The sequence below is a fragment of the Pavona decussata genome, unplaced genomic scaffold (assembly GCF_977016875.1).
Source record: "Pavona decussata unplaced genomic scaffold, jaPavDecu1.1 SCAFFOLD_102, whole genome shotgun sequence".
Taxonomy (NCBI): Eukaryota; Metazoa; Cnidaria; class Anthozoa; order Scleractinia; family Agariciidae; genus Pavona; species Pavona decussata.
The window spans coordinates 632,582-656,537 of NW_028145517.1; the positions used below are offsets into that span (position 1 = coordinate 632,582).

Here is a 23,956-nt window from a genome sequence, read left to right on the forward strand (position 1 = left end):
AAATAAATGTCTTTCATATATTCCACTTTCAAAATACTTTATAGCACACCTATATTGCCTGAAAGTGAAGATTCCAACCTTTACGGCACGGTTGTTTGAAAATCCCTTAATGCTAATCTTTTAACCATCATTTTGGTCTCGCTCGTGCAAAATGTCTTTTAAAGGTAAAAAAAGATCTAAGTCTAAACGGAAGGTCAAAAATTGTTTTGAAAATCTTTATTGATTAGTAATCAAACTGGAATCAAATTTCTCACTAGTGACCACTAGTCTTGGGTTATCTACTTTCATCAACTAGGCCCTGATTTGTTTCCCTCGTATCTTTAAAATAATAAACCAAATTGATTGCAGGGCTGACACTACGGCAAAGAGCGTATTTATTTGGGCCAATATCTTAACTAGTACAACTAGTCTCAGCCAACTGAAGAAGACTAGTTGTACTAGTTGAAATATTGACCCAAATAAATAAGCCTTTTGCCGTAACGTCAGCCCTGCAATCAGTTTGGTTTATTTGCACGTAAAGTGACGTCTGGAAAGTGCATTTCTACTACAAGAGATCCGGCAACGTAACGTATTCAGAACAGTTTATTTTGTGTCGTGTGTTCCCCTGCATCCAAAAGTTTCGTTTAAAATAATGCCACTTGCAAGACTCTCCCTGTGACTCAAACGCCTGGCCATCAAGATGATGTAGGGAGTCATGTGTCAATGATCCAGCTTCTAATGAAATATCTTTTTTCTTAACTCAGATTACTCATCCTTTAATGAAAGGCACTTTCCATTAGCCAAAACTGGCCAGCCAGTTCAATCATTTCGCAAACAGAATGCACCAATTTGAACAACAGTTTATATGCCACTTTTTTGGCTTCCTTCAAAATGGAACACTACTCTCAGAATGTGCCATTTTGAAGAATTCGATGAATCAGTCCTTGAAATTGGTACACTCCATTTATGGACCAGCCAGTCTGGTGAGCCAGTTCTGACAATATTGGAAAGCGCCCTGAGATTATGAGCTACTAGTAAGAATGACTACACAAGGTTACTTCAATCTCCCTGCAACTCAGGCGTAGTTCGTACGTCGAATATAATTCGGGCGAATTTAATTTGAATTGACTTTGTCTGTAAGACGACGATAATAGAGATTCGATTTAGACAACGGATTTAATTCAACCAACTTGAATAACATAGGATGCTGGAACTTGGTGTGGACAACCTACGACGATTCCAGATTCAAGAAAATGAAGAATCGAGATTATGTTAATGTATTTTCAAATTTATGTATTTTAATTTGATGTGTCTGAACTTCGATGTCTGAACTCACACGCATGTTAGACGTTTCATCGGTCTGGAGCACACGGATAAAACGTCTGGATGAACTTAACTCCATGAACCGATTCATAAGTCGCTTTACCAACAAATTTGATTTCTTTTATTAACTTCGTCTGCAATATATTTGACTAAAATGCGACATATGAACTAGGTGTCAGTGACATAAAGCAGATGTAAAATGAGAGAAGTCTACCCTAGAGGACCTTTCTGTTCTCACCTGGTGGGAAGTGTTTTTTATTCATCATTCCAGGGTGTGGTGGTCCCACATCTGGGTTCATACCCTCACCCATCATTGGCATCATCACATCATCGTCTCGCCGCCTGCGACTTTCAACTAAAATGAAACAAAACAATTTCCAGATTACAAGAATTTTTTTTTCTCTATTATAAATAGAATAGCATTGTTTGCATACCTTAGATGCCACTAAAAATCCCTGACCATAATCTGATTTTTAAGAAATGTATGCACTCCAACTGCTTTGACAACCACAGGAACCCCATAGCCCAGGGTCACACAATCTTTTTGTGTTGTTGAGTTCATTGTATGCCTCGGCTTGCTGTGGTCTTCATCATTCTGATTGTAATTAATACGTAATTACCTCTAGATCCTTCTCCCCCAATAACATCAATGCTGCCTTCCAACTTGCGCTCAGGAGGTGGACCTGCTTTTCTTGGCCTCCCTACAAAATGCATACCAGTAAAACTATGAGTAACCATAATAAATTATCATTAGATGATATATCACAAACACTTTGATGCACACAGCAAATGGGCTGAATTTCAAAATGGAGGTCTCATATTCATATGATGACATACATACAAGAGGAGATTGATGATTCCAAAGCCATTTCCTCCAAAATACACTGGAACAAAAGCTGAGTCCAGTAAGTGACTTGAGTAAAGTCAAATATAAGAGAGTGAAAGTTTGGGCTCTTTGTAACACATGGGAAGAAAACAAGACACAATACTTACCATCAGGCATGATAACCACTGGATCCACAGAGGGCGGGTGAACCTGAAAAAAACCAAATGATGCATATTTACTGTAACACAAACTTTTATTGCAATATTCACTCACTAAAGGTTGAGAGTAGAACTAATCTATAATCAAGCTGTTCCAAATTAATCTATCAAGCTGTTCCAAATTAATATGGCCCTTTATCATGACACACAACCAAATATTGCTGTTACAATACCTTTTTATACTATTACTAACAACTGAGCCTTTCAATAACATATGGCCTCTGAACTTCAAGCCCAACTAACAATTTGCATGTTTTACTGTTGTCAATCATAATTATGGCGACAACCGGTAGACTGCAAAAAATACAGAAACCAACAAAGTGGATCAAAATTCACCAATCACAGTGTACGAAAATGACCTTTTGACCCATTGGGCAAAAGGTTTTTGTTATCTTAGAGGTCCACTGCAGTGATGGATGGCAGTGAAAAGAGTAAAATGATTGGTTGAATCTTGAACTTCACAGTCCACATGTTATTGAAAGGTACAATAAATAAAATAATGTTGTTGTTCTTGTTGTTATCATAATCAAGTTCATGTTCCCCACACACCTCCCAACCCCCCTTTTCAATATGATCCTGAAATTAAGAAAACACAAAGGTTGACAAGACAGAAAGGGTACAAAAATTGAGAAAAAAATGTCTCAAATGAACTTCTCAAGTACGAAAGTGTATTTTCAACTTACGTGTACGTTCAAATACATAATAAATAGTCACAGCTGATTTTCTCACTATGTTCAGTCAACAACTGCTAACATTTTTTACTCCTTGTTTTTCTTAATCAAATGATAGATTCTGATCATTCTTGAATTCTACTGACTGTTCACAGACAGTTCACAGAAGCATTTTACACTTTCTCGAGAAAAGTATTAGAGTCAAATATATTTTTAATTAATAATTAAGTTTACTATGATCATCATGTGAAAAGAAAAACATTTATGTATATTATTATTAATATTGTGCAGTTCCAGAAAAAATCCATACCCACCCCATGGAAGGTAATCGGAAATTCCTAGGGGGAGGGGGTCTTAAAAGTAAAAATTTTAGAAGCAAAAATGTATGAAACTAAACTGGAATTTCCTAGGGAGAAAGGGGCGAAAAACAAAACACCTTCTGTGGGGGTAGCACATGGATTTTTTCTGCAACTGCACATTGCATGACAAAATATGGAGAAAGCAAGGTTTGCCTTGACTAGAAATAAACTTCAAAAACTTACGAATATTTTCTTGGGCATTTGTAGCTCCATTCTCATGCGTCTCTGTTTTTCGCAGTACTGCTTCCAGGTGTCTTCCGTAAATCCGTAATTGAAGTAGTCAGTGATATCAGCACCTTGAAACCAACAACAGTCAAATTCATTTTTTGGTCATGATTGAGGAAATTTTTATATCTTATCTTTAATGATCACAGTTTTCATTTTTCTCATGAACTGTATGTTTGATCAGTTAGTAAAAATGAATGGAGAATTTGGATGCTAGTCACAATTGGGGTTCTGAGGGCTTAAGTCTATTCCAACTCAACAGGGATAGATGTATTGCTAAGAGCTGGCAAATTTCACTACAGATCTGAAAGAGATCTTATCACCAGCTAAAATTTCAACAGAGCACAAATACTTGAGGCTAATTTTAAAGGCAAACAGTCCAAAAGAGCCAGCTTTGTTTAGTAAAAAGTCTGCTGAGGACTACTATTATTAGCCTTGATTACTATACTAACTAGATAGTTACATTTGTGACAGTCGATAGGAACAGACACAATTGTCATTTCTTGTGCTAATTATTGTTAGTTAATCTCTAGTCTTAATTTTTATAATTTGTAAAATTTTATCACACGGCATGTCTGAAAACCAGCTTGCTGAGCCATTTACCGTGTTTAAATAAAGTTGATTGATTGATTGATTTGATTGAGGTTTATAATCTTACCTACCTCCCTGTAAATTAAAAGTCCTTTTCATAGGAAGACACATAGCGTGATGACCCAAATTAAAACAACTGTGCAGAAGACTAAATAAATATGTGATCGTACACTAATGCTTATCCGTTCAAATGGCCTAAGCCATTTGTTATCTGTTTGTTTGCTGTTTAAATGTCCTTAGAAAGCATTTGAGGCATTCATTAAACCGCTCCAATGGCCAGCCATTTCTGCTTTAATTAATTTATTCATCTGTTCAGAACTTTAAGATATTCATCCATTCTGTTAACATGTTTTGCTGTTTAAAAAATAATTATACTTATTATTATCGACATTATTTTCCTACCAGGCTTTCTCCAAGGTTTGTCATCAACAGAGTCCAAATCAAATTCATGTATAGAGACTCCATTGACTGTGCCAACAGCCTCTACATCAATGCCTTTGCCATCTTTGCCACTGGCTGTTCTGTCCTTTGCAGAAGCAGCTGCAGCCCCTGATTTGAAATTCCAGTTCACTGGAGGTGCATAAGGAGTCCTAAAAAATAAAAAATAATTGTTGTCAAAATAAGTTTTCATTACTTTACCTTTAAAATGTAAAATATAAATAAAAATAAATTGAAAATTGCATTTTATAGAGCTGTCACACAGTGTTTTCTTACCCATAAGGAGCCGCTGAAGTATTGATTTCACCGATAGTGACTTGAACATCATCATCATCGTCATCATCTTCATCATCATCATCTTCATTACTCTATAAGATATATAATAATAATAACCTTTATTTACCCTCGGCAGTGTTTATAGCACAAGTGCTAGTGGGGCCGAGCATTAAACCTCGTAAAGAAATAATATAAAATTGAAAATAACATGGTTAAAAGTCCCAACTGGCAGGAGGCAGACCAGCTGGCTATTTACAAGCGCAGCCGAGGAGTTGAACTCTGGGCTACCGAGAAACAACTCCAGCTAGCGGTCAGAGTGGGACTTGAACCCGGGACCACCGGATTTCAAGTCCGGCACCCTAACCACTCGACCACGCTGCCCCCCACAAGATAGTTCAAAACCGATATTTTTAAAGTCAAACATATTAAACACTTACTAGCAGTTATTACAACTGGAATAAAATAAATATAGGAGTGCATTTTAAGCCTTTATAAATAATAATTTTATTGTTAAGTACAAATTCATCTTCTGGTGAACAGTCTCCTGCCCCTATCTTTCCTGTCCATTTCAAGTTGACTTATTTTATCAGTTTTTGTTTCTCTTTTTCCATTTGATAAAATCAGCATCTTTATGGAATATTAATTTAAATTTCCTTTCCAAATAACTGGTGTTTCATTGCTAAGGCCAAGTTCACTGGATACAATTCCTGTGTGGGAACCGTCAACCAGAACAAAATGCAGAGTGATGGAAAAATCTTCATTAATTTTGGGTATTATATTATATGCTAAAGGTTGAACAAATATCTACAATAAGAGGCATTTACTTTCCTTTTTCCTCCTGAACTGTGAAGATAGTTTACCAGATTGAATGCAGATTTTAACTCTCAAGTTATTTTAGGAACCCAATTAAATATCCCTTTTTCTATTTCATTGTACGTTTTATGTCATTTTAGCTGTACTGTTCTGTACGGGTAGAATAAAGTTGTAGTTATTGTTGTAGTTGCTGTTGTTGTATGAGCTTACCAATGGTGGATCAGAGAATTAACTCTGCAGTGTATTAAAGTTCTAAAGTGAACCCAAGAATTTTCCACTGAGCGAAAGCCCTAATAAGGCAATGGGAGATCGCACAAGGCAAAGAAATAATCGCCGACCTCGCCGTGAATCGAACCTACAACCTCCGGATTTGATCGTCCATTGCTCTACCAACTGAGCTACAAGGTCAGATGTGGCTTACCAGTTCTCCTGCTTCCTTAGAATCATCTTCTTCCTTTGGTTGGCCATTTTCTGTGATATCTCCTTCTTCTGTTGGTTCTTGCTTTATTTCAACACTACTGAGCACAAAAACAATAAGCAATAAATTCAAGCCAACTTGTTAAGATTAGAGACTAACAGAGGGGAAGGGGAAAGGGAGGGTGTAAATATTTGAAAGTTTGGCTGAAAAAATGGGTGCTTAGACTGGTGAACTCCACGTGAGCAAAGTTTTCCCTGGACAAATTTTTGTACAATTGAAGGGGTGAGTGGAAAAAAGCCCTAAGTGACATCTGATCTTACGTCAAATTCTCCTTTGCTCATACAAGGAAGAACAAGGCAATTTGCTAGGAGAATTAAGCAGTCAATCAGATGTTACTTAAGGCTTTTTTCCACGCACCCCTTCAATTTTGACTTGAAATGGTTCAAGTTTCAAGTTCAAATTTCATTATTTTCACATATTAATTAAACCCAGAGACCAGGAATTAGGGGATGAAAAAGTGTTTATTAATAAATACACACCTGATCTCTTATTTAACAAAAGGATATCTGTTCTATAACTGGAAGGGACGACCAGTTTTTCTAATACAAGAGTATAATTTATAACTTGTCAAATGACGACTTGTCAAGGAAGGCACTTACATGCATGCGAGAATTTACAGTAGTCAGGGCTGTCATTAGGGCCAGTAGCTGGCCAAAACAGCCGGCTAGTTGCCCAAACTTGGCCATCTACTTTCATTTTATTTCACTGTTACTATTGAAGAGAAAGCTTGTTCTTGCTCTTGTTGCAAGTTCTTTTTGTATTGCAACCACAAACAACAACCAGAAAACATGTAAATGTCAAAAGATCATGATCATGCAATCATTTCCACTGTTTGTGTTTGCGGTTGTTGCGATGCTAAATTTATCTCTCTATTAATTAACTAAAAAACCATTGACAAATACCTTGGTTCCTTTACCTGAGAATCGTCACCTACGGTACAATTAAAAAAAAATTCATAAGTTACCTGTAAAATTTTTTGCACAGTAATGTTTGCCATGTTAACACATGGAGGTCATGCTACATGTATTAACTTTTACGCCCTTTATACTAAGTCATAGCAACATCGGATTGTAGCCAGCCATCCTCCTTCTGTCCCAGGATGCATTACGTGTATGCTCCACACTGAAGATGTATGTCAAGACTTTTGAAGTTCTTCACCAAGCAGTCATGAGGCATCTATACTGGGAAAATTAATGTTATGCAGATCACCTAAAGACTCTAAATCCCACACAAAGAGAGAAATTCCTGATAGTTTTGGACAACAAAAGTTCGTGATCATTTGAATGGTAGAAGTTTTCAAAAGTCTACAGTTGGTAATTTCTTCACGCCAATGCCCATGAGGTAGGTACTACCTACCTCTGTCTTGCGCCAGTTTTTGCATAAAGATCACGACCATGTGCCAGTATGTGGAGCAATAATTATTTGAGAACCACCGCCAAAGATCACTCGGTATAACCTAGTATAAAATGCAGCCAGGCTTCTGTCCCAGGCTGCATTTTATGTAGGTGACACCAAGATCTTTGGCGTGGGTTACCATTTCCAAATCACTTGGCATACTGGCACATAATTGCGGTCTTTGGCCTAAAGCAGCATAACACACCGATGTAATGCCTGGCTTAAAATTACCTCAAAGGCGCTAGATGATGAAAAATTACCTTTGAAAACTTCCACCATTCAAACAAACCGTTTTATCCAAAAATGTCCCGGATTTCTCTCCCAGTGTAGTAATTAGAGTCTACAGGCAGTAGGCATAACATTTTCCTTGCTTTCACTTCGCTTCGGCTGCTTCTTGGCATGGGACTTCAAACCTCTCAATGTATCTTTGGCATGAGATGTACACAGAATGCACCCTGGCTTCTGCCCTCATGCCCAACTTAATTTACAAATAATGGCACCAAGAGCACATTTTTCAAATACCTGAACGTGTAGAAGGCATGTTCATTGAGGTTTATTTGAAATGATAGGGGAGCTTATAATAACATGCATGATGCAGATTCCCAAACTGACATTCAAAAACATCAGTATTAAGAGATTTTGATGAAATTTAACAACAAAGACTTGGAGATGACCCTGATAAATGAATCGCTAACACTAACACTTTAGATCTAGCATCTGTCAAATGTAATCAAGGAATGCAGTTTTGCAGCTGTATTTCGCAGGCACAATCATCTTTACAAACCTGATAATACGCCAGTACGGTAAAAGAGAGCAAGGCAGTTAAAGTGATCGTTCAAAAAATGCTAAAATCCCAGAATATTTAGAAAAACGTTTACCTCCATATAAGAACTTCTCATCGTCTTCCACGTCCGCCATCTTGAAATAGCATGTGCGTCGCGCGCATATATTTTCAGTGGCAACCACTGGTCGCGTCCTTCGCCGGCGTGTTGAGTTGAGATGGCCGACGAAGGCAGTTCTTTGTTTTGCGATGAAGACGAAACCTGCGAAAAAAATGTCAGTGAATCCGACGAGGATGGTGAAGAGTATGTTTCAGCACCTATAGGTGAGATTACGATGTTTCTTTGACGGCCGTTCCCCTGTTTTAGAGCATTCGCGTCGGATAAATTGGCGTGTTGTAAACTTTCACACCCGCGTTTCTTACCGGCCGGCTTATTGCGAAACTGTGCCGTTTGAATGCGCGATCTTTGTAGCAGTTTCACTGTTTGCGGTATTTACTTTTCAGACAAGCTTGGACCAGCCGGGAGATGGCTTCGACACAGACTTTTGAGTTCTATACTTATTGGCACCCCGCCTCTAGTTGCGCTTCAGGTTAGCTATGATTTGTTTTGTTGTCGCCAGATCGGGTGTTTTTTATACTTTCATGGCTTCATCGGATATTTTATATTTTCGTTCTTCTATTTCCTCGACTTTGTTATCGTTTTCTTCGCTTGGACAGATACCATATGGGTTCACGAAGCCTTTGTAATTTGATTTTTTGTGATCATTCGATTTTTTTGTGCGATTGCGTTGAAATCCAATCAGTTCGATCGTTCATGAAGATTCGTACATGTGATATGACCTTGGACAAATAGTGTTGACAATGGGAGCAAAGTACACACATGTCGTTTCCGACTGTATTTTGTTGCGTGCCAATTAATTTCAAAAGCAACAAAAATGGAACATTCTCGCCATTTCTGGAGGTTTTAGATTGACTGATACCGCTTTGATCTGTGGAAAATATAGGCAATGCAATTCAAATGCAAATATATTACTCGATCTCCATTTAACCACAAGCTAAATATGGGAAAACTTAATTTTGCTCAAGGCAAATGCTAATAAGCAGACGCAATTATTTCTGATTTTATTTTCAGTTTTAATGAGCTTGCAGTGAGGCCCATTAGTTTTCCACATGTTTTTGACAGCATGATTTTATTTTTCAAGTGATCAATAAAAAAATTATTTAATTTGCCCAAATTCTAAGTTTTTGCGTTGGAGGCAAGATGAAAAAAATAGGAAAGACAAACAAACATGTTGTCAAGAGACAAAATGGCCACAGCTGAAAGTACGAATTTTAGCATCAATTGTGTTATTGTCATAAAAGCTATCACCTTTTTCATATTAATTGTGATGATTTGAACCAGCTATTTACATAAACCCAACTTATACGTGTAAGTACAAACATATGCATAGAAAGTGAAGCCTTTTAGTCGACAAGGCAGAAAACACAAGCACTAGCTTGATCACAAACATGAGAAGTAGGAGAAAGAACACAAGAAATATGAGGTTTCAGAAAATAGCCATTGCCCCCCCCCCCCCTTCCCCAAGGGGGGTATTGAAAATTCCAAGATGGATCTCAAAATTCTGCATTTTTAAGGGAACTTATGATGTTAAACTAGAATTTTAAATTTTATTTAAGCGTGGAAGGGTATAAATAAAAAAAATATTCTGTTGGGATGGTGGAGGGGGGATGCTGGAAGTACCTGTTTTGTGTTGATATTTTCTCTTTGTAAGAACCAAGACCAGAAAAATAGGAAAATGTGCATTTGTGCTTGCCTGGCTCATTTTCAGCACAAAATAAAAAGAGGCAGCAATTAAAGTTGTATGATCTAGTTGGGTATTTTCACTTGTACTTGTAAGTTAGTTAATGATATTGCCAGAACTTTTTTAATAGTGTTTTCCAAATATCCAATAATGGCCAGTCTGGAAGACAAAGAAAGTTGGTTTTGATTTAGTACTGTATTCCCTAACATTCTGTACTCATTTTCATTTTTGGTGCATGTTTGCACTCTTTTAAAAGCCAATTTATATGTATGCAAAGTTCTACTGTTTGAAAAAAAATAATGTTGAACAGTGTGTCATGTACCATGTTGAATTTGAAACACTGTTGAGTGGAAATAGAACAGGATCTGTTGTATTTATAAACAACATTCAACAACAAAGAAAACGCCAAGCAGTTAACAAGTCTAGCTAGACATCGCTCATGATTTCTTGCATTGATTACGGTGAATCCAAAAAGTATGAACAAACACCATAAACGTTATTGTTAATTTTCTCGCCATTTTAAGAAGGAGTAATGTTTTTGTATTAATAGCGAAGACGTACCCCAACATGGACAAAAATAATGAAGATAAACAGCTTCTTTGGTACTGAAGATTTCTACATACCCATGGTTGTCTTTATCCTTTGGTAGGTGAACTTTATAGAGTAATTAAAAATAACTTTGTTTGACTTGGGTTGTGTTACACTAATTTATTTCTTAATTTGTGGGTTTATTTTGTATTTCTATTATTACTTGGGGAAGAGCCTTGAGGAAAAAAAAAAACGGCTTTGTCATCGACGTCAGAAATCTGCATTCTTGTGTATAAATCCTGTGACATAATCCCAGTGTGTCTTGTAAGCTCACAGTGATCATGAACTGGTACATGAGGCTATGAGCCTATTGCAGTCCTAGGCACTCGGTGTTTCTCTGCGATTCTGTATAATCATATCAATTGAAAACTGTACCTCACACAGTTTAATAACCCCAGCCTCTACGTCAAATCAATAGAAGAATCAGTTTAAATGTGATTTACAAGAATGGTGTGAGTGAATTTTGTTTTACTTGTTACATTCATTGAAAAATTCAGTCTATGCAAGCGGCAAGCTCATCATTTTCTCAGCCTGGTGAGACTCGATCCTCAGCTTGATTCTCAAATACTGATCCTCAATACTCTATTCTCACAAGTTTCAAGTATCAAGGATCGAGTTCAGGATCGAGACTCCAAAGATACTGTCAACTTACTTTTAAGTTGTATGGTATTGTTAGTAATCATCTAATAAGCTAATACACTGTGTGTATATGTTGTAGGTTAAAATGAATCCAGGTTAAAATGATTTCAACCTAGGTTGATTTGTATTTTCTTTTGTTAAGGTTGGGTAATTTACATCTGAAACAAAGGAAAATACAATTCAACCTAGGTTGAAATCATTTTAACCTGGGATTCATTTTAACCTACAACATATACTGTAAGTAATTGACCCAAATTTGCTGCCAAAATCTTGCTGTTGGACTTACAGTACAGCTGTAAACAAATTCTTTGTTCAGGTACAGTAGATTCATGTTAGTGAGCTTTTGCTTTATATCACTCTTACTAGAACATGGTCTTCAATAATTATTATTAATTTGGTTCAAAATCATGAGCTTTTTACCTTGGTTTATAATAATAAATTATGGTCTCATATAGTTTAAGGGGTATTCCTTAATTTACATGTTATGTTGTTCTGACTGTGTCACCGGATACATCAACAACGATTACAAATTGGGTGGTTTGCTAATATCAGATAGAAAATATCCTTCATAAGTTATAACAAGGTTAAGTGTTGACTCAAACAATGTTTTCCCTTTGTAGGATTGTTGACGCCAAGCTTGGTAGATTATTGTGCCTCCTACTGGGAGTGGGTTTCTACACAGCTGGATTCCTGAAGGTAATTACTAGTCAAGAGTAACACGATCTGATCATGCACTTGGCACACAATGTCAACATGTGTGTTTTCTTTCTGTCCTCGTGTTGCTTGTGTACTTTGGACTAATCGTTTGCCATGAACAGCATTTTTAAAGACAGATCAGACATTGAAGTGGCTCAAAGGAGCAATTTTGACCTACACTGTAACTTAACAGCATCTGTTGTTGTTTTTTAATGCCACAGTTTTTCTTTTATTCGAAAATAAATGCAAACTTATAAAATTTTTGTTTAAATGTATATTTTGATTTTCTTCATTTACCTTAGGATGTTCTTTGCCTTCCTCGGCCATCAAATCCTCCAATAGTCGCCTTAGAAAATGCTGCACAAACATGGTAAGCAAGCTGTATGCTTAAAGGTAAATTCATGTTAAGGACCATTTGGTCTTAGAATAAAGCTCAGCTGGGAGTATTACAGTACCACAACTCACCCCCTCTCCTCCCCCTGATAGGATACTTTTTGGTCTAAGGGTTACTCTTGAAGTACAGAGTTTGTTGTTGCACGCATTAATTATTTTTATACACACATTTAATAAAAATCTTAATATTCAATCTATACTGTACTGGTAGTGGCCTACAAGATTCACAGGTTACAATGTACTGGAGCTGTACTTGTCTAACAGTTTTCAGGAAAAAAACAAGGGTTAGATCGGAAGACTGTTTTGATTCTTTGTTATTAAGATTATTTTCCAAAAGAAAATGTTTACAAGAAGTGTGAACTGGAGTGAACTGCTCATAGAAGAATGCAGGTTAGAATATAACCAGTGCTAGCCTCATCAACAGAAGGAAGATTCTTTAACCTACTGTAATTTCCTTTCTTCTTTCTCAGGGGACTTCCCAGCCATCATGCCGTCTTAGGAGTTCTAATTCCTTGGTGAGTACCTTAAGTTACTATCAGGTACTACTGACAATACAGTGTAGATGGCTATTATGTGTTATGTAGCTATGTGCTACATGTATATGCCAGTCATAATAAATGTCTTTATTGCTTGTAACACTTTACTGAGACCACAGATGATCACATCTCGTCCATATAGCACATATTCCCCCTTTCCCTTCCTGCAATGTTGTGTTCACAACGTTTCTTTTGCTCCCACTTGCTAAATCAAACAAATTCAACATTGATCAGGACAGGGCGAAAGAAAGTAGCGACCGTTACTAACGACATTTTGTCACTGAATGTGTAGTACGGGTACATTTTAAAATTTTGATCATTCTTGTCTCTGATGTACTGTACATATAATTATAATCCATCAAATATTTTCGCTCGCGCCCGATTGGTCTAAACGCCTCATGTGACCGAATATACCCCAGCTAAAGCTGGGGAATATCTGAGGATATTCCCCAAGTGATATTGCCCAATTTCAAAAACTTCAAGGAGCGTCAAGTTTGCAATTAAAATGAATGTCAAGATGGGGGAACGGTTTGCTTTTATGACAGAAGAAGAGATAAACCTGCTGGTCGATAAACCAGTACCAGAAAACAACATACGCTCTAAACGTTTTTGACGGTAAGCTGTTCGTAAACGAAATGTTGAAATACTCAAGCTCGTATTTGCGACATTTTCTCTTGGTTTGAACTCTGTTAAACAGTCCTTGAATTAAAAGTGTGGTAAAACTGAAAAATATGAAAGGCGAAAAGTTTTAGCCCATCTCATTTAAGAGTATTTATGGTTTTCTTTCAGTCTGGCGAAATGAGAAAGCCATCAACAAGCTATGAAACGAGTTTTATTAATAAGCTCGAAGCTCGCTCACACGACGGCAAATATTACAGTTGTAGTTCAATGAGAGCAATTCCTGCTGGCCTGGACATAAGGAATTTAAATAACAAAACATAAATTTCAGTACCATTACTGACAGAGTTCAAACAGGTAAATGATGCTATCAATGCTCACCTGGTCGAGATCGCTCGCGAACATAAAATCTCGTCCACAAAACAAAAACCAGCCATGATACCCCGAGATGTCGTAATTCTCTACGAAGAGAAGCAGCTTGTCGTACTCTCAAGCAACAAGTTTAATTCTCAGTGATTGTGAACGACTTCGTTGCTGGCTCCATTCAATGTCAAGTTAGCAAAGAAAGCGCTTAGATGGAATCCAGCAGAAACAACCGGTGGCGTCATATTCGACTGCAGGTTCAGCCTCGATTTCTGCACAGGTCGTTTTCGGCTAGCAAATTCCACAATTGTATTTTCGATATAAAGTGCTGCTCCAATTGAACACTAGATAAAGGAACAGAACGACAAAGCTCCGGCTGTTTCGTTGACGGCAGTTTACACTTTTTACGGAATGCGATACTTTACAGATTTTCGCTTTCACTGATCTTTAACTTGTTTTTGAGTGGTAGTTAGATTCCCTGTAACCTTATCCGCCACTTGTATCTTGCTTTTGTCTTTCACGGAATAAAACAAGTTTACTTTCCTTTCAAATGTTTTACCTTTTCCCCAAACAAACGCTCTCGGCCTGAAGCAAAATCTGACGTGGAGATTTTGGAAGCCAACTGACAAACTTTGGCGTGATTGACATATGACAGAATGGCAGATCCTGCCGATTCCCGTGAGATTCCCGCATGTTGCAAAAAATATTTGAAGGATAATAAACACAATAGCCTCCATTTGACTTTAAAAATATGCTCAGATATTTGTCCTTGGACATTATCTGCTCCTTGAAGCTCACAGTTTTCCTCGAGCTTCGCTCTCGGAAAACTGCTCGCTTCGCGGAACAGATAATGTCCGCGGACAAATATCTGAGCATATTTTCGCGCCAAATGGAGGCTATTGTTTATATATTGGTTGTTTACATTATTGAAGACCACTGCATTAATTTGCTTTACTCCTTGGCAGGTATATCTGGTTTTATTCTTACATTCACTTTTCAATGCCTCAATGGGGATTCACTGTGCTCTTTCTCTTTATTGTCTATTGTAAGTGAAATTTGTATCCCTTCATGTATTTATTTAATTATTTACATATTTGTTTGTTTATTTCAACACTTAATTAACTAACTGTAGGTCATAAACATTTAATATTGAAACCAAATTCCTTGCTTGCCAGTACAATGAAATTATTATTAATAATAATTATTAATCCTTAGGCCTTAAATTATTTCTACGTTGATTTTAATCTCATTATTTCTTGCACACTGTTTTTGATCCCCAGATTCCTAAAAATTTCATACCCATAATTGTAGACCGTTATTTTATGACCCAAATGTCCTCAATTAACCATTGTTCAGATTTGGTTTGATCATTGACGCATAGTAACAATGTTTTAAAGGGCTTGTGGTTGAAAACTGTATTACATGTACATGGAAGTGTAAAATTTCTCTGTGAAATACAAATTGTACACCAAATTAGCTGTTACTAATTTATTGCAAATATTGTAAAAACGTTGCCCATAAAAATTAAACAGCCTAATTTACCACAATTTTCCCAAATTCTTAAACCCTGCAAAAAATTAAAGCCGTTAAAGGAATTTTATTATTTTATTTGTTGTTCATGCAGTAAACATTAATATCAATTATTAAATAACAACTTTCTTTACTCTCATCCAGGGTCCATATCAGTGATGTTTAGTCGTCTCTATCTTGGCGTCCATAGTCCAGCAGATATTGTGGCTGGAGGAATCGTCGGATGTGTCATTTTGGCTTCCTGGATTAAAATTGACACTATCCTGGACAGATACATTAGCTTTGGGGATAATGGTATGTGTGTAGAATTTTTTTTATGCACTTAGCTATAGTGTGTTTTTCTTTGCCTACAATAACGCAAAAGTATACCCTTGTAATCATGAATTTTAAGGCAATATTGGTTGGCTAGTACTAAGGTAATGGGAGACAAGTGTTGCGTCTCTGGAGAAGTACTAAATGGCGTCTTTTGATACAAGTGTCTCACCTTGAGATGGGACACTCATACCTTTGAGTATCTGGTACTGTAGGTTTCTTGTAACAGTGTCACTGTTAATGATTAATAAAAATCTATTTATGGTAAACTTGTGTTTGTTATGAATCACTGGCAATTTTCTTTTTCTGTTACTTTTATTTCAGTTGTCCTTCAAGCCATTGTTTATTCCCTGTTGCTGTTGTTTATTCATCCTCGTCCTGAGCCACGAACAATGTCTTTGGTTGAAACGGTATGTTTTTTATAAAAAGAGCTGTTGCTTCAGATTGATTATCACTTATTGTTAATGGGCTGGTTTTTTCATGTAATTACAGAGTTTTTAGTCATCGATCATTTGTGGTATTGAATAGACCGTTTCAGAGTTGCTTTGAACCTCATTATGAAAGCAAGGCTAAGTGCAAAGTTTTTGTTATGAAAATTAGTTTTCATTCATATGCAAACAAAACTAATTTTCACATGAAAAGTTTTGCACTTAGCCTCGCTTTCATAGTGAGGTTCACAGCAACTCGGAAATGGCCCATTGAACCTGCATAAAACTTAAAAATTCAAAACTTACAGGAATTTGTTTGCATTGCAAATATTGAATGTCAAAGCTTTTTATTTCAATCAGGTTGCCATGACAGCTGCCACTGTCGGCTTTGTGATCGGCAAAGCTACGTCTACAAGACAGTCACCAATTTACAAAGCAGTCATGGACTTTAACATTGGTAAGAGCTCTCACTTTGTGTAAACTTGTAAATTATTTCATTTCCTGAACTTTTAATCATTTTAACATTTTAGCTTGAATTCTTTTTCTTTTCTTTTCTTTTTTTTTTTTTTTTCACTGTAGACGATGTTTCTTATTTCACCTTGATCTGGGTATCTACTGTACGTCTTTTACTTGGTAAGTACACTGTATGAATGGACAAAGCCTGTGCACAGCACATGTGAAAGTTTAAATAATGAAAAGCGCATTGAAGAATAGAACAGAAGAAGTGGAGAAGAGGCGAGGAGAGAAGCAGAAAATAGTTTTCTTTGTTTTTTTTTCATTATGGGACTATTCATAAGGCGTATGCATACACTCTTTGCTTACTTAGAACATTGTCCCTTAAATAGCTAGTCATTACGTAACGTGAAACAACTAAAAGAAATGGCCTGCAATCTTGGACAGAATAAAAAGAAAAAAGAGCCCCACCTCGGCCCCTGAAATCAATGATAAATTTGTACTACAACCAGACGTCCCCCTGAATGCACCATTTTTTCCAACATTGAAATGGGAGGGGAGGGGAGGGGAGGGGAGTATTGGTTATGGTCTTAATTTCTCATTTCAGTTTTCCAATAATGTAGCTTAAAGGGGCAGTGTCATGGGATATATCTTAATTTTGGGCAAAAATTCACTAACTTTAAACTTTGAACACTGTGTTAATTAATTTATTAATTAATTGCTAATTTAAAGAATTATGTGTAACAGTGATTCTACTGAGACGAAAGGGTGAACCAAAATATAGTACAACCGATTTTTAGTGTGTTACGACAGCGAAAATTGAAAACATTGGCCCGACGTTTTCAACGTGGAACCCATTTTTATCTGACCAGTGTGCAGATGGTCACATCTTCAACTGCTGTCTTTGTACAAGTTACATTTCATGACAAAGCAACATTCTCTGTTATGCTGTTAACTCCTACAGACGTGCTCCTCGGAAAACTGGTCTGTACTTGAAATACCTATTGACTGTATTATTCCTTCAAGGGTATGCCCTGGTACTTTTGACCAGACTGATTGGTAAGATTGTGTTCAGAAGCTTGGTGAGCAACCTTTTCCGCCTGTTGGATTTGGAATGCTTTGATCGCAAGAAGGTGAAGTATGATCAGAGCCTGCGATTGTATGGTCCTTCATTCAAACTTCCGCCTGTGTTTGACAAGAAGGTATGAGATTTTCTTAATCAAAAATGCAGTTTGTGACCCAGCAGTTAGCTATTGAGGCATCCAGACACTCAATGACATTTTTGCTGGCAGAGGTTAGCGAGGCAGCACACTATTCTTTACCATAGCGGAAATAATTCAATACTTGTCGCATGCAAGATTGGAAGCATCTGGCAGAGTTCCTGACCAGTATATTTACTTGCACTGTGTGCTTTGCCCCCCTGACCATTGAGTCAAAATCTTGCCAACCATTCATCTGTTAACTCAAATAAGTAAGTTCTAACTGTAAGTTCTAACTTATCACTGTGTCTATCAGAAACATATTTCTGTTGAATATCTTAAGTCACAGTAATTTGTTTAATAAGTAAAAGAAATAACATAAAGCCTACCCACAGAGTTGCTCTTCATCCACTGTTTCCAAGTCAAATTGGAATTTGGAAATGTTACTTTTTGTGGAGGGAGAAAAACCCTCGGTCGGAGGAGGGACAAGAACCAACAACAAAATCAACCCACATGTACATGTCTTTGTATGACATCAACTCTAGGAATTTTCTACTGGCTATCTTGAACTTCCATAAATGCAGACAAATGAGTTTTTCTGTTTTTGCAAATGAAATCTGGTTTCCCTTAAGTGCAGGAGTCTGTCGTATGTTTTGTTTTTGTTTGTTTGTTTTCTTTTTTCACTGTTGTTGGTTGTGGTGAATTCACTCAGAAACATTATATATACCAATTTCTTTCCTGTCTTTTTAAGGGTAAAAAGAGAAGAAAATCTCAACCTGATCCTGACGACGCCAGTACAAAGTGGAACATGGACTATCTGGTCAACTATGGAACCTACGTGTGCGTGGGATGGATGGCAATCAGTGGAGTACCACTTCTTTCTCACAGTATTGGGCTTATGTTGTAGGCCAATGTTGTTGTAACAATGGTGCCAATAGATCTTGCAGTGTGTTAATACATGTATGATATATTCTGCAACCAATATTTCCCTTGTGTTGTTAAAATTTGTTATCCTAGCTAGTGGAATAGCAATGTCGAGCTTTTTTTTTTATAGGCTTTGCCAGTTTTAAGATTCTAAAAATTTCGGTAATATGCACATTTACCTGAATACACATAGTGGAAATGTTTGGACATAATATTCAGAGTCGATTATAAACTACGAACAAAATGATCTTAAATGGATGTGAATATATGAAACATATATTTGAACTGCGGGTGAAAGATTAAAACTTAACTGATAACTGTGTATGTAAAATGCAATTACAATAGATCAGCAATTAATTTATCAAGAAATCAGTTTAAATAAGACACCTTTTAATTTCTGTTACTTAGTTATTGTCTTTTTATCAGGTATTACGTGCATTGAACGTTTAAAAATACTATTATTGTGACGGTTGCCATATGCACACTCAGTGGGTAGTTTTGCGTGAGCGCCAAAAAGCAATTGATAACAGCAATCAAACAACTGCACAGGTTTTCAAAGTTACCACTTTGGTGGCAAACAGTAGTTTGTATCTGCCTTTAAGTTTATAAGTTTTTTCGTTATCTTGTCCAGAAGTGTCAAATAGCAGCACGTTTTCTTTGCTAATATTATTATTTGTATATATATGTGTCTAGATTTCTTTATATTCTTTTGTAAAACACAGATGATCAAAATCATCCTGGTCATTTAGAATTCTTGAATCCCTGATAGTGGCCCATTCTAAATTCTACGTAAAATATCAATACATACATGTATATTGTAAACTGATTGAAAACTAGCTGATATGCTTCTTTAAATAACTCTAAAAATGTGATGAATGTTCGATAAAGACCTATAAGGAAACATATTTACAACTTTACTATACGCTCTTTTTTTTTTATTAGAACGTCTAATTTTGGAGCTGAGGCTGAACTTTCTTATATTTTTTTTGCGATTTGAGGCTGAAAACGTTCTTAAGATGTTCTTAAATTACATGGTATACATTACATGTATTTCAGTAAATCAAGCATTGCCTGCTGAGATATGGTATCAAGAACTGCTGATTATGACAAACCGAGATGTGTGTCACCATTGTCAATGTTATACATGCCCTTAAGTATTTTGGTTAATTTACATTTGTTACCTTGATTTTATATACAGATTAGCAAAATAAAAACGTTCTTGATCGACTCTCAGCCTGAGGAACGTTCTTAATACGTTCTTAAAATTTTGGTTAATCTCAGCCTCAACGTTCTTATAAAAAAGGTTCTTGTAAAAAAAACAGAGTGTATCGGAAAAGATAATTGAAATCACGTAAGGCACAAAATTGGTATACCATCCTATTTTTAAGTTTTTTTTTTTTTTTCAAATATTTTAATAATAATTTGCCATGATCGGCAATCAAAACCAATTTATTTAGAGATTACAAAAATGTGATGAATGTTCGGTGAAGACGTATAAGCAAACATATTTACGACTTTACTATGGAAAAAGATAACTTCACACTAAGTCGCAAAATTCGTATACCATCCTATTTCTAAGTTTGTTTTTTCTTCCCAAATAAATCTAAATGGACAATTTGCCACGGTGTTCAGCAATCAAAACCAATTTATTTAGAGATTTAAAATATTTAATATATGTTTCAATATTAATTTTATTCTTGTGTGTTTAAATATTATTGTTGGGAGAGGAATGTCTCAGAGAGTTTGATTACGAATAGCCTCTTTTTTCTCGAAGGGATAGTAGAGCAAGCACAGAAAATGAGTATGTGTAGAAATTATTTGCTGTATGTAAATTGGATTTATTAAAAACTGGATTAATGTATAATGCAATTCCAGGAATGTGATTGGCTTAGCGGCCATGGTATATGAGCCATTATACCATACCCGAAAAATAGCGACCATTAAAATGTCTTCTGGTTGCTCTTGCAAAGCGAAATCAGCAGGATCTAGCAATATTTCTTTACTGTTTTTAATGAAGCAATTATTCCACTCGCGCTTGTTGGATATGAGATGATTTTAGCTATCTGATCTCATATCCAACGCGCGCTCGTGGAATAATTGTTAAAAACGATAGGGAAGAATTTCCTGTGTCTTCGGCAAGTTTGGCTCAGGGTTTTCTTCTTGCTCCACCATCCCTGAAAGGAAGGCGAGACTGTATAGTTTACAAAGATTAGAGTTTTTGATGATTGTTACCTAAATTTCTAATTGTATTTCTCACGTTTGGGCGAGGTTTTAACTGGGCACAGGAATTCACAGTGGGGCCCCGCACAAACCATGTGACCTTTTGTAGTTTTAAAGGACTTAAACTTAAAGAACTTTGATCTTAAATGCAAATATTCCTCGCAATATTTATTTCTTTGGTAACAAGAATCTTTCGGTATTCCAATAGATATTCTCGTATATTACGAAACTACAAATGATCACACAGTTTGTGAAGGCGCCATGTGGGTGAATTATTAGCTATATCGCCAATACCATTTAAATGCATTTGGGGTCCAAGCTATAACGCCAATAATGTTTAAATACATTTGGGGTCTAATTTAAATCTTTGTTGACAAGTTGGTGTCGACAAGTTGAAGTATGAAATATAAGAAATGTCAGAAAACTTGTCGAAAATTTGTAGGTTTGATAATTTAATTAGAATGTTATTTGTTTATAAATCCCCACGCGTTTGTTTATAGTCCTCGGAATTTCAAGATATTTAGTAAAACATGGCAATCTTACAACTGTTTAGTGGGAAGTATTGGACTAATTCAATATTATACAATTAAAAGTTCGAAGAATCACATTGCAAGTTTTGATCATGTCAGAAAATACAAAGCCTAAGGGGGGAGTCTGGTTGATTTTTAATGAGATAGGAGGAGTTTAACGCAGTTAGGTCGTCACTACGCATGTGCACTGTGAGTTAACATCAGCTTGATTTGTTGACAATCTATTTGACAATTAGACTTATTACAAGCTGTTGGTTCTAGCCAATCAGATTATGAGCTTCAGTGATCGTCTTCTCAATCACAATCCATTGAGGTATTTTTGGATTGCTTAGAGATGACGAAGGAAAAACGCTGACAATTTACAGAACTGAAAGCATTCGACCAGGCTTTTCCCTTCCTTTATGTTTAATTTCATCCTAGAGACTAGAAACTGATTTGAAGCTCCCTCTGTCAGAGACAAAGTGAAATTTAATTTTACACTTTTCGCTCTAAAGACCGACTTTAATGCCAAGAAGCTAGATATCTTTTCCCTTCTTTCGCTTTTAAAACTTACGTGACAAATTTAATTTTAAGTTAATGCTACATCTCAAAGTAATATTTTAACTTTCGGTTGACTTTATAAATTTTTGACGCTACACCGCATTGAAGGTAAAATTCTAAGCTTTCGACTCTGATAGAATCTTTAAGTTTGAAATGTTAGTAACTAGACTATTCGATTACTTGGGTACGATTACATAATTTGCATTACCCGGAAAGATTCCCTTTTCGTGTTGGAGAATCCACTTGAATGCAAACGACTTATCTCCGTCACTTCATATAAAAATCATGTAATTGACTGGTAAAAAAGGTACTTGTTACTGTTGTTACATGTTTGCTGTAGGTTGTGTAACATGAGGGTCATAAACGCAATAAAGAACTTTGGAACTATTTTGCCGTTTATTATTATATTGCAAAAACGTTGAGGCTGAGATTGTCTTATCCAAAATTTTAAGAGCGTACTAAGAATATACCGCAGGCTGAGAGTCGCTTTTTAAAATGAGCGGTGTGAATACGGGTAAAATAAGTTGCCTGGCACGATATCTTGTACCGAGCACTAGAATAAGCTGCGCAAGCATACCACAGGTTGCTTGATACCACATTTCAGCAAATAATACTCTGCCAGGGTAGGTTCCTAGTTTCACGTGCGCATTGGTTTATGGAAGCACTGAAACGAGTAACTTGTTTAAAAAGAACATCTTAAGAACGCTTTCAAGCTCAAATTGCCAGAAAAAAATTAAATAACGTTCAGACCCAGACCGAAAACTGATTAGACGTTCTTGTGTGATACAGAGTTAGATTGGAGCGTGATGAAGAGAATTGAGAACGACTATGACTTTCGAACCGTAAGACAGGGTTCGATTCCCGCCGAGATCGGAGGTTTTTTTCCTGCTTTGCTTTGCCTCGTGCGGTCTCCAATTTCCTGGGTTCACTTTAGCACTTTAACATACATTGCAGAGTTCTTCTCTCAGTGATCCATCATTTGTGTCTGTATAGTAGTGCTAGCGGGACAATATTCACAAGACAGGTGCTCCACGTGAGAGTCGTTTCCTTTCCGAGAGCGCAGGACGATATAATCAACACGTGGAGCGAGAAAAGGGGAGAAAAAGCTTTCGTTTACTTCTCGTGCTCGCTGGGAATTGGGAAACGATGGCTGCGCAGGCAATAAAGCAGGATCCCATGAACGGCTCAAGTATAAGGTTATAAAGTGTCATACCAACGTTATTAACAGCAACGTTCCCTGTATGTACTAAGCAGCAACTGACTGGTCGTCCTTTCATGAATCAGTGGCCAATTTACCTTAGTTATCAGCTCTGTTGATAAACCAAACACTCGTTCAGTACTCCCCACCGACGCAGCAGCATAGTTTCTTCAGAAATTAATTATATAACCAATACTTTCACCCCATGGCCCACCCGTCTAGAAATGACCGTCCTCCGTCCCCCAAAGAGCCGCTTTCTACGGCCAAAGATTGTTAACTCCTGAAGCCAATATCTAGATATCAACCCCACATCTGAACCCAGGGAAAGGTATTCTTTTAGCGAAAACAAACTGAAAAGGAAAAAAATAGTATAGCTAGGGAAGATTTTATTAAATGAGGTAGAGCATTTGCCAAAAACAGGAATTATTTTCTGAAAGGAATAGTTAACGGCTCATTTCATACTGTAGAATCTTTAAGTAAATTATTTTCAATGTGAAATCTGTTTGAAAACTATTCCTGACCAGAACTACTGAGATATTTAACTGAAATAATCTAATTCGTTACCTCTGAAGTTACGCTAAATGTCCATTACCTAGATCTAGGCACACTGTAAA

The 23,956-nt window shown here is 36.5% G+C and overlaps 2 protein-coding genes across 3 annotated transcripts in view; one reads left to right on the forward strand and one right to left on the reverse strand.

The window, feature by feature from the left end:
• Positions 1-8,604, reverse strand: part of LOC146471473 (uncharacterized) — a 29,741-nt gene extending 21,137 nt beyond the window's left edge. Inside the window, exons 1-9 of one of the 2 annotated variants that reach the window (XM_085119916.1) lie at positions 8,471-8,604; positions 7,100-7,127; positions 6,141-6,237; positions 4,907-4,998; positions 4,595-4,782; positions 3,560-3,672; positions 2,296-2,338; positions 1,923-2,003; positions 1,541-1,657 (exon numbers count right to left, since the gene is read on the reverse strand). In XM_085119916.1, the coding sequence (XP_084976042.1) occupies positions 1,541-1,657; positions 1,923-2,003; positions 2,296-2,338; positions 3,560-3,672; positions 4,595-4,782; positions 4,907-4,998; positions 6,141-6,237; positions 7,100-7,127; positions 8,471-8,510 (799 nt within the window). In that variant the 5' untranslated portion in view covers positions 8,511-8,604. The remainder of the gene's footprint in view (positions 1-1,540; positions 1,658-1,922; positions 2,004-2,295; positions 2,339-3,559; positions 3,673-4,594; positions 4,783-4,906; positions 4,999-6,140; positions 6,238-7,099; positions 7,128-8,470) is intronic. The other variant, XM_085119917.1, reaches the window with a different exon arrangement.
• LOC146471475 (sphingosine-1-phosphate phosphatase 2-like) lies at positions 8,558-22,531 on the forward strand. Its single transcript, XM_085119920.1, has 13 exons — positions 8,558-8,697; positions 8,878-8,963; positions 10,726-10,820; positions 12,023-12,098; positions 12,401-12,468; positions 12,962-13,006; positions 14,974-15,053; positions 15,683-15,832; positions 16,175-16,260; positions 16,639-16,735; positions 16,858-16,911; positions 17,758-17,933; positions 18,682-22,531. Exons 1-13 carry the CDS (start codon positions 8,592-8,594, stop codon positions 18,835-18,837), a joined length of 1,275 nt encoding a protein of 424 aa, XP_084976046.1. The 5' UTR covers positions 8,558-8,591; the 3' UTR covers positions 18,838-22,531.
• Positions 22,532-23,956: the final 1,425 nt, after the last annotated feature.

Excerpts from the sequence above, each read along its gene's own strand:
- LOC146471475 (XM_085119920.1), top strand. The coding sequence starts at position 8,592 with ATGGCCGACGAAGGCAGTTCTTTGTTTTGCGATGAAGACGAAACCTGC. Across the intron at positions 12,469-12,961 it reads GAAAATGCTGCACAAACATG|GGGACTTCCCAGCCATCATG; the intron begins GTAAGCAAGCTG and ends CTTCTTTCTCAG. Across the intron at positions 16,912-17,757 it reads TACTGTACGTCTTTTACTTG|GGTATGCCCTGGTACTTTTG; the intron begins GTAAGTACACTG and ends TATTCCTTCAAG.